Raw genomic sequence first — 12,604 nt, 5'->3', positions numbered from 1 at the left:
GGGGGGGGGGGGGGGGGCTCCTCCCAGGGCTAGCCAATTCCCAGAGAAAGCAATCAACTCCCCTGGGTGCACGCCTTTCATATGCAAACCAACCAACCCAGAGCTATTGGGCTAAACTCTCAACCACTTCCTTTACCTCTCACAGGGCTCTAACATGCTGGGCCACTGTTTCCCCCCTGATCCTCCCCCCCCCCCCCCCCCCCCCCCCCCCCCCCGCCGGCCTTGGTCATCCCCGACAACTGGGGGCAGCCCCTCTGCCCCAGAGTCCACCAAAATTATTCCAACCAGCAGATCCCAAACCCATATACCCAGACAGAGCCACCAAGCCTGTTCTGTCACTAAAACCACAACAAAGTCTCCTGCCTGGTGCTTCCTCAACTCCTTCTGCTTCCTAAGGGGCCTGGTGCTTCCCTGGTGGCTCCCCCAGCCCACGTGGTGGCGCCCTCTTCTTGGGAACTGTAAATAACCAACTCTTTCCCATTGCAGCCTCACCATACCCAGATAAGAAAACCCACATACTAAAACGGGCCCATTCCTCTAGAAGCAAACGTCATCCCCAGACATCCTGGAATTCGGAGTTAGAAAACTCACATCCAGGGGCCAGGACTCGGGGGGTGAGGTGTCCCCTGGATGACTTCAGAAACGAAGGAGGTGGCGTGGGGCCTGGAGCCACAGGAAGAGGGCAGGACTGGTCAGCAGGCAGACCCTGGCAAGGAGGCGGACGGCTCAGAGGTACTGAGGTGAGCACGGCTTGGAGAAGAGGGACACAAAGGAAGCAGGACCATGACCCAAGTCCCAGGCGGCGCAGGGCAGGCTCCGGGCTGGCCTTAGCCATCCAGCTCCTCCTTGACAGTGATGCGCAGGGGGCAGATGCGCAAAGGCTCGGGGGGCCCGTCCCCCCGCGCGCCCCCCAAGTAGAAGTAGGGCCGCACCTCCCCGAAGTGGGCGTGGAAGGTGTAGAGGTGGCAGTGGCTCTCAGCGTCGTAGAAGGACAGCTCGCCCTCCTCACACTCCAGCTCCACGCGCAGGCGGCGAGGGATAGCCGGGACCAGAGGTGACGTGGCCGGGTCTGAGGTCACGCAGTGGTCCCCGTCCACCCCCTGCGTGCGGCACACGTACCAGAAGCCAGAGCGGGTGTCATGGTAGCAGCTGTGCGAGTGGCCCTCGGCGCCGGCGTCCTGGCGCAGCCGCACCACACCCACCCGCCAGCTCGGCAGCCCCCCCAGGTCCACCTCCCAGGTGTGGGAGCCCTGGGAGAAGACGCGGGAGCCCAGCAGGCAGGGCGCCGAGGAGAAGCGCTCCGGGTTCTCCACCTGCACTCGGTAGCCGTGGTTGGTGACGCTGGTGAGGTCATCGGACACAGAGAGCCAGCCGGCCGCAGTGTTGGGATCAAAGCTGAAGGGCACTGAGAGCAGAGGCGGGAGGTGGGGGGAAATCAGCAAACCTCATGTGCCACCCTTCTGCCATGCCAGTGGTACCTGCCATCCCCCCAAAGCGACCCACTGCGTCCCACCTGGCCGCAGCGCCCGGAGGGAGCCGTCGGGGCCCGAGGGGCCGTGCTACAGGTTGAATCGTGCCCCACCAAAAAGGATGCTCAAGTCCTAACTGTCAGTGCCTTGGAAGGCACGCTTATTTGGGAATGGGGTCACGGCAGACGTGATTAAGATGAGATCAGACAGGAGTTGAGTGGGACCTTAACCCAATATGATTGTTGTCCTTAGCAAACAAAGGAGAAGAGACACAGACACACATGAGGGGAGAAGGCCAGGTGGCGACAGGGGCCGAGACCACAGGGCTACAGCCGGCAGCCAAAGACAGCCGGGAAACGCCAGAAGCCAGCAAGTGGCAAAGAAGGTTCTCCCTATAGGATTCAGAGGGAGCATGGCCCTGCTGACACCTTCATTTTGGACGTCTAGCCTCTGGGACCGTGAGCAAGTAAATCGGTCATTTGAAGGCATCCAATGTGCAGTCCTTTGTTACGGCAGCCACAGGAAACCAATAGAAGCAGGGACCCTGGATGCTCACACAACTCCCATATGATGGAGAGAAACATGTGACATTCCTCTGGGTCACTGACAGCTCTCTCTATAAAATCATGACGTCACTGTCAGCTTGGGTTGTACACAAAAATACCACAGACTGAGTGGCTTAAACAACAGAACCGTCTTTCTCATAGTTTTGGAGACCAAAGTCTGAGACTGGAGCACAGCGTGGTTGCGTTTTGGTGACACCCTCTTCCTTGCTCACAGATGGCCACCTTCTTGCTGTGTCCTCACAGTGGGGGAGAGAGGGACAGGAAGCCAGCTCTCTGGTGCCTCTCCTTATCAAGGCACTAATCCCATCATGGGGCTCCATACTCATGACCTCATGTAACCCAATCACCTCCCAAAGGCCCCACCTCCAAATGCCATCACATCGGAGGTTAGGGCTTCAACATATAATATAAGGGGATGCAAACACTCAGTCCTTTCATCACCTATACAATACCATTCTGAAAAGAGAGAGCAGCCGGTTCCTCTTTCTGCAGAGGTGGCCGAGGGTCAGGACCCAAAGAGGAAGGGGTTCTGACAGGAGAGCTTTGAGCGGTGCGGTGGGGCAGTGGGTGGAGAGGGCACCAAGGACCTGTCTGAAAGGGGCTGGAGAAGGCCCTACAGGGTGGGAAGCTGAAAGAAATGAGTCTGGCTGGTTCTCCGCCTCACATGAAGCGCCTCCCCTGCCTGTAACCCCTGGCCGCGCCCCCACACACCAGATTCAACAGATGTGACCATCTTCCGCCAGACGTGGTACTGCAGGGAGTCCAGATATTTGCAGATGTCGATGAGCATGCCGGGCTGGACCGGTTCTGGCTCCATGGTGCAGAAGAGGCTGGAAAAGGAGAAATGGGCCGGGTAGGCAGGGCCAGAGCCAGGCATCCTGGGCCTAACTGGGTCAGCGGGAAACAGGCAACAGGACTCACTCCTGGCCACCCTACCCAAGACAAAGCTGGGATGGGCTCTGATGGGACAGGAGCCAATAGCCACCTAGGCTGCTCACAGCTCCTCAGGATTCAGTATGCAGGGTCAACCTTCCCCAGCTGGGAAAAATATAAACAGGAGGTTCTCAGACATAGGTTCCATCCTTGTGGGCAGAAGTCATACGTATATATCTGCTCATGGGATGTCTGAGGCAGAAGGGACTTTAAGGGTCCTCTAGTCCCAATGTCTGAAGTTATCGGTTTGCTTGAACACCTCCAGTGACAGGAAACTCACTACTTCCCTAAGCATTCTCTTCCCTCTTTGTGCAGCTTGGACTGGAATATATAGTTCATCACTGTGAACCCAAAAGCCATCAACACAAACCAGCCTCTCTCAGAGAGGGAGGCTAACCAAGAGACAAGCCTAAATGTTGGGAGGACCCGCTGGGAAATCAAGCCGTGTGCAGGATGACGCATTCTCTCCCCGCACAGTGGATGGTCATTTTCCACACTCAGGAAAACAACACCTCACCACTGCCAATTGAAGTGGGATGACTTGAAAGAGGGCTCTCTCCACCTGGCCAGTCCCCACCAATACCTCTGGGTTCCACCCAGCTGGCTTCATTACCTGCCTGGTCCTGGAGCCACTGCAGTGGGCACCCCCTGTATTTCTGCCTGCTTTTCCCCTCCCCTCCACCAGCCTTGACAACTTACCGGCGTTTTCGGCTTTTGTGTTTCTAAAAGAGAAAAAAAAAAAAAAAAAACAGAGACATAAACACAGGGAAGAAAAAAAACCGTTAAGTTTCTGACCTCAAAAGGAGTCCTACATCCTATGTTCATGGATCAGAGGACTTAATATTGTTAAGATGGCAATACTCCCCAAACAGATCTACAGATTCAATAAAATTCCCATCAAAAATTCCAGCTGGCTTCTTTGCAGACACTGACAAGCTGATCCTAAAATCCATATGGAAATTCAAGGGACCCAGAATAGCCAAAACAATCTTGGACAAGAACAAAGTTGGTGGCTCACATTTCCCAATGGCAAAGAGTATTAAAGCAACAGTGGTCAAGACGGTGTGGCACTAACATAAGGACAGACATAGCTCAGTGGGCACTGAAAGTCAAGAAGTAAAGCCTCCTATTTACTGTCACTCGGTTTTCCACAGGGTGCCAAGGCCATTCGATGGAGAAGGAATGTCCCCGGTGCTGGGACAACTGGGCATCCACGTGCAAAAGAATGAACCTGGATTCTCACCTTGCACCATATACAAAAATTTTAAAAATTAACTCAAAGCCTTAAATGTGGAGCTAAGCCTATAAAACTCGTGACCTCGTGACCTTGATTAGGCTATGGTTTCTTAGATATGACACTAAAAGCACAAACAGGAAATAAAACACAGATAAACTAGAATCCATCACAGTGAAAAGCTTCTGTACTTCAAATGAAGTTACCCAAAAAGCGAACAAATAACCCACAGAATGGGAGAAACTATTTATAAATCACATACCTGATAAAGGTCTAGTATGTAGAATATATAAAAACCCTTATTATTCAACAAGAAAAAGACAAGCAACCCAATTTAAAAAATGGACACAGGGCTGGAACACACAGTTCCCCGAAGATATACAGATGGCCAACAAGTCCCTGAAAAGATGCTCAACAGCATTAGCTGAAGAAATGCAAATTAAAACCACAATGAGATACCATTTCACAGCCCTGCAATGTCCATTAAAAAAAAAAGGAAAGTAAAAAGGCCCGTGTTGGCAAGGATGTGGAGAAATTAGTCCTCATACACTGCTCATGGGAATATAAACTCTGCGCAGTCGCTTGGAAAACAGTGCAGCAGTTCCTCAGTTAAACTTACTAGTTACCATATGATTCAGTAAATCTCCTTAGACACATACTTAAGAGAAAGGAAAAAGTACGTCTACACAAAAACTTACACATGAATGTTTATAGCGGTGTGATTCATAACAGCTCAGAAATGGAAACAACCGAAACGCCCATCAATTGATGAATGGATACATAAAATGTAGTATATCCCTACAATGGAATATTATTCAGCCATGTCCTGATACATGCTGCGACAGGATATAGTTTCAAAACATGCTGAGTGAAAGGAGCCAGTCACAAAAGGCTGCATCTGATAGGATTCCATTTATGGAAATCATTTATGGAAGTGTCCAGACAAGGCAAATCCTTAGAGGCAGAAAGGAGGTTAGCGTTTGCTGAGGGCTGATGGTGGGGGTGGGGAGGGGGGGCAGAGGAGGGCGACAGCTAAAGGGTATGTTTCTGGAGACAAAACGTGCTACAGTGGATTGTGGTGATGGCTGCAGAATTCTGTGAATAGAGCAAAAACCACTGGATTGTACGTTTTAAATAAATGAATTATGCAGTATATGAATGATATCTCAATAAAGCTATTATATATATATAAAAAAAAAAGTCACAAAAGCATCCCTGAAAGCACAATGGGTCCTGGCCACTCCCAATTTCCTGAACAGAAACAGCAAAGATTCCAGCTTTTAGAGCCCACCAAATGATTTTATCACCAGGGGCATTTTGGAGACAGGAGACACCAGGGTTCAAAGCTTTGTGTGAGGCAGAAAACCCCCAAGAGTCCCTAGCCAGGATGTGACACCTGGCCTGAATGGAGGATCTACCTGTCCCTTCTCAATCCACTCTACAAAGCCTCCCCTGTCCAGAGAGTTCGGCTGTTCTCTAAGTAGAGAAGATAGCTCGCTATCCTGACTGATTTCCAAACTAGCTTTCCAGTTACAGACACGTCTCCATAAGAATCATGGGGCAGGGCGGAGAAGTCTAAGGGGGGGATGAGAAACATAAAAAGAAATAAAGAAAATGAACAAAACATGTATTTTTAAAAGAGAGAATAGAGTCATCCTTTTAAGAAAGCAATAGAGAACACCAAAACATATTTAAATTTAAAAATTAAAATAATTATATAATTTTAGAATATTCCATTGTGTCTTCTTTGTAAAATCCTACAAACCCTGTCTAACTACGGAAAAAACATCAGGCTAACCCAGAATGGGATGACACTCTGCAGGCTATCTGGCACTCCTCGGGTCATGAAAAACAAAAAGAGTAAGACAGTCACAGAGCAGCAGAGACTGGGGCACAGGACAATTAATGCAAAGTAGGTCCCCAGACTGGATCCTGGAGCAGGAGGATATTAATGCAAAAAATGGTGGACTCCAAATAAGTCTGGAGTTTAGTTAATTACAATGCACCAAGGTCAGGTTTCCACGGACAAATGCGCCACGAGGTGATATAAAGTGTTAACAATGGGAGGACCTCGGAGGAGGGGTCTACGGGGCACCCAACACTACCTTTGCAACTTTTCCACCTTGTTCAAAAGGTACTCTGCTGTATTAAGGAGTAGAAAGAGAAGAAACGAAAAGAGAGAGAGCAAGAGTACAAGAGACGCAGGGAGAGGGACAAGGAACGGAGGCAGAGAGAAGTGAGAAAGCCCTCAGGAACCCTACTCTGCTGAAAATCCCCTTGGCTTCCTGACAAGCAGGGGACCTCCTCCGGCCCAGCACCCCCACCCAGCACCTGCCAGTCTCTGGCTCCCCACTGGCTCCCGGACACCTGCTCCCTGTCCCTGAAGCCAGACGGCGAGCCCCTCACCATGAGAAAAGAAACATCATCCTCCTTCATCTCCACCTGTAGCCGCTCAATCTCATGGGCCAGGGCTTCGGTGTCTTCCGCCAGCCGCTTCATCTTCTCCTCCACCAGACGCTGCTTCTGCCTCGCCTCCTCGGCCATGGTGTCCAGGATGGCTTGCTCCTCCACTCGCAGGAACTCGCGAAGTTTGTCGAACTCCTGCCGGATTCGCCCTTCCAGCCAGGCAGCCTCCACCTACAGCACAGAGCAGAATGGGGCCACGGGGCTCAGGCCCAGAGGGAACTTCTCAGGCATCACCTGGCCTCGGGACTCTCAGGTTTCTAGCAAAGGAGCTCGAAATTTCAACAGAAACCGTGGGCGGAACCCCAACAGGTAAAATACAGATGCAGGTTTATTAGCACAAATTTGTAAGTTTAAAGTCACACAGCATGAGGCTGTCTTGATAAAGTAAGAAAATCAAATCAAATCTGCTTATCAATGAAACCTGTCATCTGTATCTTCCTCAACACACAATATTCCGTATCTTGGTTGGGTACACCATAGCAAGGGAAATCCTGAATGACAGAAATGAACTGTTGCAAATAACGACTTTTAAAAATTATCTGCCTTCCCATCTTAGGACTTCAAATCTCTCTGATCCAGAGGCTTACAAAAGAGGAGTAGAAAGCACTTATTTTAAAGCTGAATCATTCACAATATGCGTACCCCTAATCGTAACTACAAAAAACTTTAAAAAAGTTAGAACAGGGGCACCTGGGTGGCTCAGTCAGTTAAGCATGTGCCTTCGGCTCAGGTCAGGATCCCAGGGTCCTGGGATCGAGTGCCACATCGGGCTTCTTGCTCAGCGGGGAGCCTGCTTCTCCCTCTCCCACTCCCCACTCATGCTTTCTCACTCATTCTCTGATTCTCTCTCTCTCAAATAAATTTTTAACATTAAAAAAAAAAGTTAAAACCATAAATGCACTCAAAGAAAAAGCAGAGAAATAGTTCTCATCTTGGAATGAGAAAGACTTTTTGTAATAAAAAGTGAGGGTAATGAAGCCACTCGACAGTTTTAGGCAAAGGAGTGATGCAATCCGGGTATTTTTCGAAAAGATCAGTACACTCTGTGGAGATGAATTGCAGAACAAGAGTGGAAGCTGGGGGGCACCTGGGTGGCTCAGTCAGTTAAGCATCTGCCTTCAGCTCAGGTCATGATCCCTGCATGGCAGCTCCCTGCAGAGCAGGGAGCCTGCTTCTCCCTCTGCCTCTCTCTCTCTCATGAATCAATAAATAAAATCTTAAAAAAAAAAAAAAAAAGAGTGGAAGCTTGGGGCCCAAGTAGGAGACCAGGTGAGAAACAATGGAGACAGGGCCAAGATGGTGGGTGGCGGGGGAAACAGAGCGTCGGGTGGACAAGATGTATTTTCCGTTAGAGAGGCCAGGACTGCTGGTGGAGTGGACCCGAGGAGGAAAAGGGAAAAGAGGAATAACTAAAGAGCCCCAGGTCATCGGTGGCTTGAGCAGCTGGGTAGATGGTTAAGTGCAGCACGTGTTCAAGCTAGTCTGAAACCACAGTGCAGATGGCACAGGTAACTTTTCACGCCCCTCCCACAGCTGCTGGCATGGCCACGCCCAGCTATTTAGAGAGACCATGGCAGTGTCGCCACAACCAGCAACCTGGGACGTGACTATGCTGGACCCTCAGGGTTAAGGAAAGCTGATTCTGGGTCAACACCCACAGTCAGGGCAGGCCCACCCTCGCCTCTCCCCCCCCAATTCCCCCACTGACCCAGGTATCCCTAATCTCCCCGCCCAGCCGGAGCACTCACCTGATTGTGCTTGGCAATGGCCTCGTAGGATCGCCTCATGGCCCAGAAGGCCTTGGCTTTCTCCCGCAGCGCGTGCTCCATGTTCCTGCACTTGGCCTGCCATGAGGAACGAGAAGGAGGAACATTAGGGCTGGATGCCAGGCAGGGGCAAGACATACTCTATTCACAACTGGAGTCCCACTTGGGGGCGGGGGGAGGAGGGGCTCAGCTCAGCCACATTTACTCAACCCATCTGTCCACACGCTGCACGGCACAGCCCTGACCTTGAATCTAGGTTTTAGCATAAAACTCTCTCAGACACCTTCTAGCCGGCCCCTTTGTTTTATACCTGGTACAGACGGGGAGACAGAGCCGAGGAGTAAATGACCCGTTCCCTCTCAAGCTGGTCACAGTCCAGCAGAGAAGGGCACCCCACTCAGGCCTACAGCTGGTCCAGGCTGTCCATGAACCCCTGAGCTGTTGCCACTCTATAGACAATGTGCTCACAGGCTCTCCTGAGGACTTTCTAAACTGGACTGGCCTGCAGTCAGTAATGAAAAGGTCTGATTACAGGTGATCCAGTTAATCCTATAGGGCCTTATCTAAACTACACGTCTCCCCACATCCCCACCTTATTGCAGTATTCCAATAGTGCATGGGCCATGCAAAATACTTTAATCACTACTTTAATCAAATACTTTCTGTTTAGTAGTCTTGTTTTTTTAAACTTAACCATTATTAACTCTGATCTCCTTGGACTCCTTGAAGAACCATTACCAGTTTGAGGCTGGATTCCTACCTTTTGTATTCAAGGACGATCCATTTCTCTCCATTTTTATCCTTTTCTCTCCTCATTCTGAGAAAGCATACCAAGTTTTTCTTTGGAAAAATAGTAACAATTCTAGTGGCAGTAATTATAAATGACTAGCATTTATTGAGCATTTACTATTTGCCAGGGAATGTGTTCATTACTTTACAAATCATGTCACTTAGGTGATGAGGTAAGTAATAGGATTAGACTCATTTTATAAATTAAAAAAAGAAAAAAAGCCAAAAGCACACAAAAGGGAAGTGACTCGCCCAAGAGCACACAGCTAGTGTGTGGCAGCACAAGGATGTGAACCTAGACAGTGGAGGTAGGCAGCCTCTAAGATGGCCGCCCCTGGTGATCCCTCCCTCCTGTGAGATAGGAAAGTCTACTGCTCTAAGATTCCAAGTTTGGGGCTGATTTGTTATGCAGCAATACATAATACAGATCTGTCCTCAAAAGCCTCATCCCCACCTGGACCTGATTCAGATGATGAGATTCAGAAGCGGATGCTGTAATGGGATAAGACGTTTGGGGATCTTGGGAGGGGGTGAGTGTATTCTGCATGCTAGGGGGACAGGAACCATTGGGGAATAGAGGGCAGACTGAAGGAGGGGGCCTCTAAAATGGCCCCAGTGGTCCCCACCTCTGGGGACTCATGCCCTGGTAGAATCTGCTCCCCATGGGCTGGACCTGATGACTTGCTTCTAACCAGCAGAATGCGGCCAAAGCAAAGGGATATCGCCTCTGAGATGAGGTGACTAAAAGCCTGTGCACATCCTTTCTCGCCGTCCATTGTTTGCTCAGCTGGATGGAAGCCACCTGCCACGTTGTGATGCAGCCTATGGAGTGGCCCACGGAGCTAGGAAGTAAAGATGGCCTCCAACCGGCAGCCCATGAGGACTGTAATCCCACCAGGGGCCACACAAGTGAGGGAGCTCGAATGGCAACCTTGGCCTACTTGAACTTTCAGATGAGACCACAGCATGGGGAGAGATCTGAAGCAGACATACCCAGCTAAGTCATGCCCAGATTCCTGACCCACAGAAACCACGAAGTAATAGATACTGCTTGTTTTAAGCCAGTTTTTGGAGGTAATTTGTTATGCAGCAATAACTAGGCTGTCTGTCCTGCCCCACAGCCCATTCTCTTAACAGCTGTACTCCAGAAAATGATTTCATTTTCTGCAGGTTTCTTCTTTTCTATTCATTTTGGCCACTTTTATGATCTTCTTGAGAATAGGTAACAGATCTTTTTGTTTTCTGCAGTATAACATCTCTAAGGTGCCTCCTCAATAGCAAAATCAAATCAGTATGAATATCCCACAAGGCCAGTGAAATACCATCCTAATGTTTTGTGGCAGAAGATGTTTTGTTACAAAGTCATATAATAAAGTTCAAAACAATTCTGTGATAAGCGTGGATGACAGGAGTGAAGCAACTGCCCACACATGTTACCCAGGGGTGTGCTGGCCCCACAACAACGCAGCCCAGCCCTCTGCCTTCAAACTTGACAGCTACGGAGTTACAGGCGGATGAGGATGGGGGGGGGGCCAGTCCCTGTCCTTTCCCAAACTCTTGAAGCACTTGGAAGAGTTCTGGTGTCATTCAGCAAAGACCAATCCCGAAATGACCCTTCTCTGAGGTGTGAGTTGATGAGATCCACTAATGATTCTATTAGTAACAGGCAGTTACTACGGCACATGCGCTATGGCATCATGCACTAAATTAAGCACCTAACAGAGATCATGCTACTTAATTCTTACATTCTTGTGAGGCAGGCACTACACTCCTCTTACACAGAGGAGAAAATAAGGCCCAGAGGAGCTGAGCAACTTGCCAAAATTATAGTTAGACTTTAGCAGAGCCAGGATTTGTATCCAACAATAAAGGCCATGTTCTTAGCCACGCTACACACCCTATCTCATTCAGAAAACGAGTACTGTTTGTCTGCCTGCCATTTATGTTTCTGAAAGTGTCATCTTATTCCCAAACTTGTTGTCAGCTTTCTTTAGTTCTAGAGTAAGTTTATAATTCTGTCAATACTTTGCCCAATTCCTTCAATAACCTAGCATGTTAATGAATTTCCTCCCATAAATGTCAAACTAAACAACACATTTTAAAAACTAATGGCTATTCCCAAACTGGAAAACCAACCAAATGTCCATCGAGAAATGGCTAAATTATGGTATATTCGAACTACTGACACACAGTACATGGGCAAGTTTGTGTATATACGTGTGTGTGTGTGTGTATATGAATTTATAAAAGTTTATATATATAAATATATATACACACATATTTGTATATGTGTTCTCATGTTTATATGTGTATATATGCATACACATAAAATTTACATAGATGTAATATACATACATAAATAAGTACATATACAAATTTTGCCAGAAAGAAGCCAGATACAAAAGAGCATATATGGTATCATTCCATTTACGTGAAGCTCAAGAACCGGCAGCACTAATAAGGTGACAGAAATCAGAAGGTGGTTGCCTCCTGGTGGACTGGCTGGGAAGAAGGGAGCTCTCCAAGATGACAGAAATGTTCTATTAGTTCCTTTGATGAGGCAAGTATACGGTGTGTGTAACACTCAGAACTCTTCAGACTCAACAGTTAAGATCTATGCATCTTATTGTATATAAATTATACCTCAAAATTTTTAAAGCCTATAAAATGAAAACTTTAGAAGTGTTGGCCTTTTCTTGTCACTTACCAAGAGCGTTCCTTCCTCAATGAAATCCCTTCAATTTCTCTCAAGTTTAATGAGTTGTTTTTTAGCTTTCAATCTCTTATTGTTGGCAATTAATTTGCTTTGGCATAAAACATAAATGTGCCTTAAGTAGTTATAAATGGAACACCTCTTACTCACACCCAGGATGTGCCCCCTTTTCAATCTTATCCCCTTCTTCCTATCGGAGGAAACAAAGATCCTAATTTGTACAGCATTTCCCTGCTTTTCTTCATAGTTCTATCACCTATATACGCATCCCTAATCTAAATAATATACTTCAGTTTTGCCTGCTTTTGAACTCTATATTAATGGAGCCATTCTGTACACATTTTGTGTCTTGTTTCCTTTACCCTGACATTAAGGTTTGTAGGATTCAAACACGTTATTGTATGTTAAGTTTATCATTCATTGTTGCATTGTATTCCCCTGTATGAACACACCACAATCCTTTACCCATTCTGGTGTTCATGGACAGTTGGCTCATTTACAATCTTCAAGTAATACAAATAGCATGAACCTTCTTATATACATCTCCTGGCGCACATGGACACTTGTCTCTGTGCAAAATATCCCTGGAGGCAGAAATAGGCCACAAATATGTGAATCTTCAACTTTAGTAGATCATGTCAAGCTGTTTTCCAAAGCAGGTGTACCAG

General features: G+C 48.0%; 1 protein-coding gene across 1 annotated transcript in view; it reads right to left on the bottom strand.

Annotated features, from left to right (window-relative positions):
- Window positions 1-6: 6 nt before the first annotated feature.
- The window catches only part of TRIM35 (tripartite motif containing 35), a 31,724-nt gene continuing 19,126 nt past the window's right edge, over window positions 7-12,604 (bottom strand). The window contains exons 3-7 of the mRNA XM_025873795.2: window positions 8,417-8,512; window positions 6,609-6,839; window positions 3,668-3,690; window positions 2,747-2,865; window positions 7-1,405 (exon numbers count right to left, since the gene is read on the bottom strand). Of these exons, the coding sequence (XP_025729580.1) occupies window positions 828-1,405; window positions 2,747-2,865; window positions 3,668-3,690; window positions 6,609-6,839; window positions 8,417-8,512 (1,047 nt within the window). The 3' untranslated portion in view covers window positions 7-827. The remainder of the gene's footprint in view (window positions 1,406-2,746; window positions 2,866-3,667; window positions 3,691-6,608; window positions 6,840-8,416; window positions 8,513-12,604) is intronic.

This window comes from Callorhinus ursinus, unplaced genomic scaffold (assembly GCF_003265705.2).
Source record: "Callorhinus ursinus isolate GAN/ISIS: 27379988/994484 unplaced genomic scaffold, GSC_fseal_2.0 scaffold4, whole genome shotgun sequence".
In the NCBI taxonomy this organism is placed as follows: Eukaryota; Metazoa; Chordata; class Mammalia; order Carnivora; family Otariidae; genus Callorhinus; species Callorhinus ursinus.
Note: the sequence above shows the minus strand (reverse complement) of the source record. Positions and strands in the feature narration are given on the sequence as shown.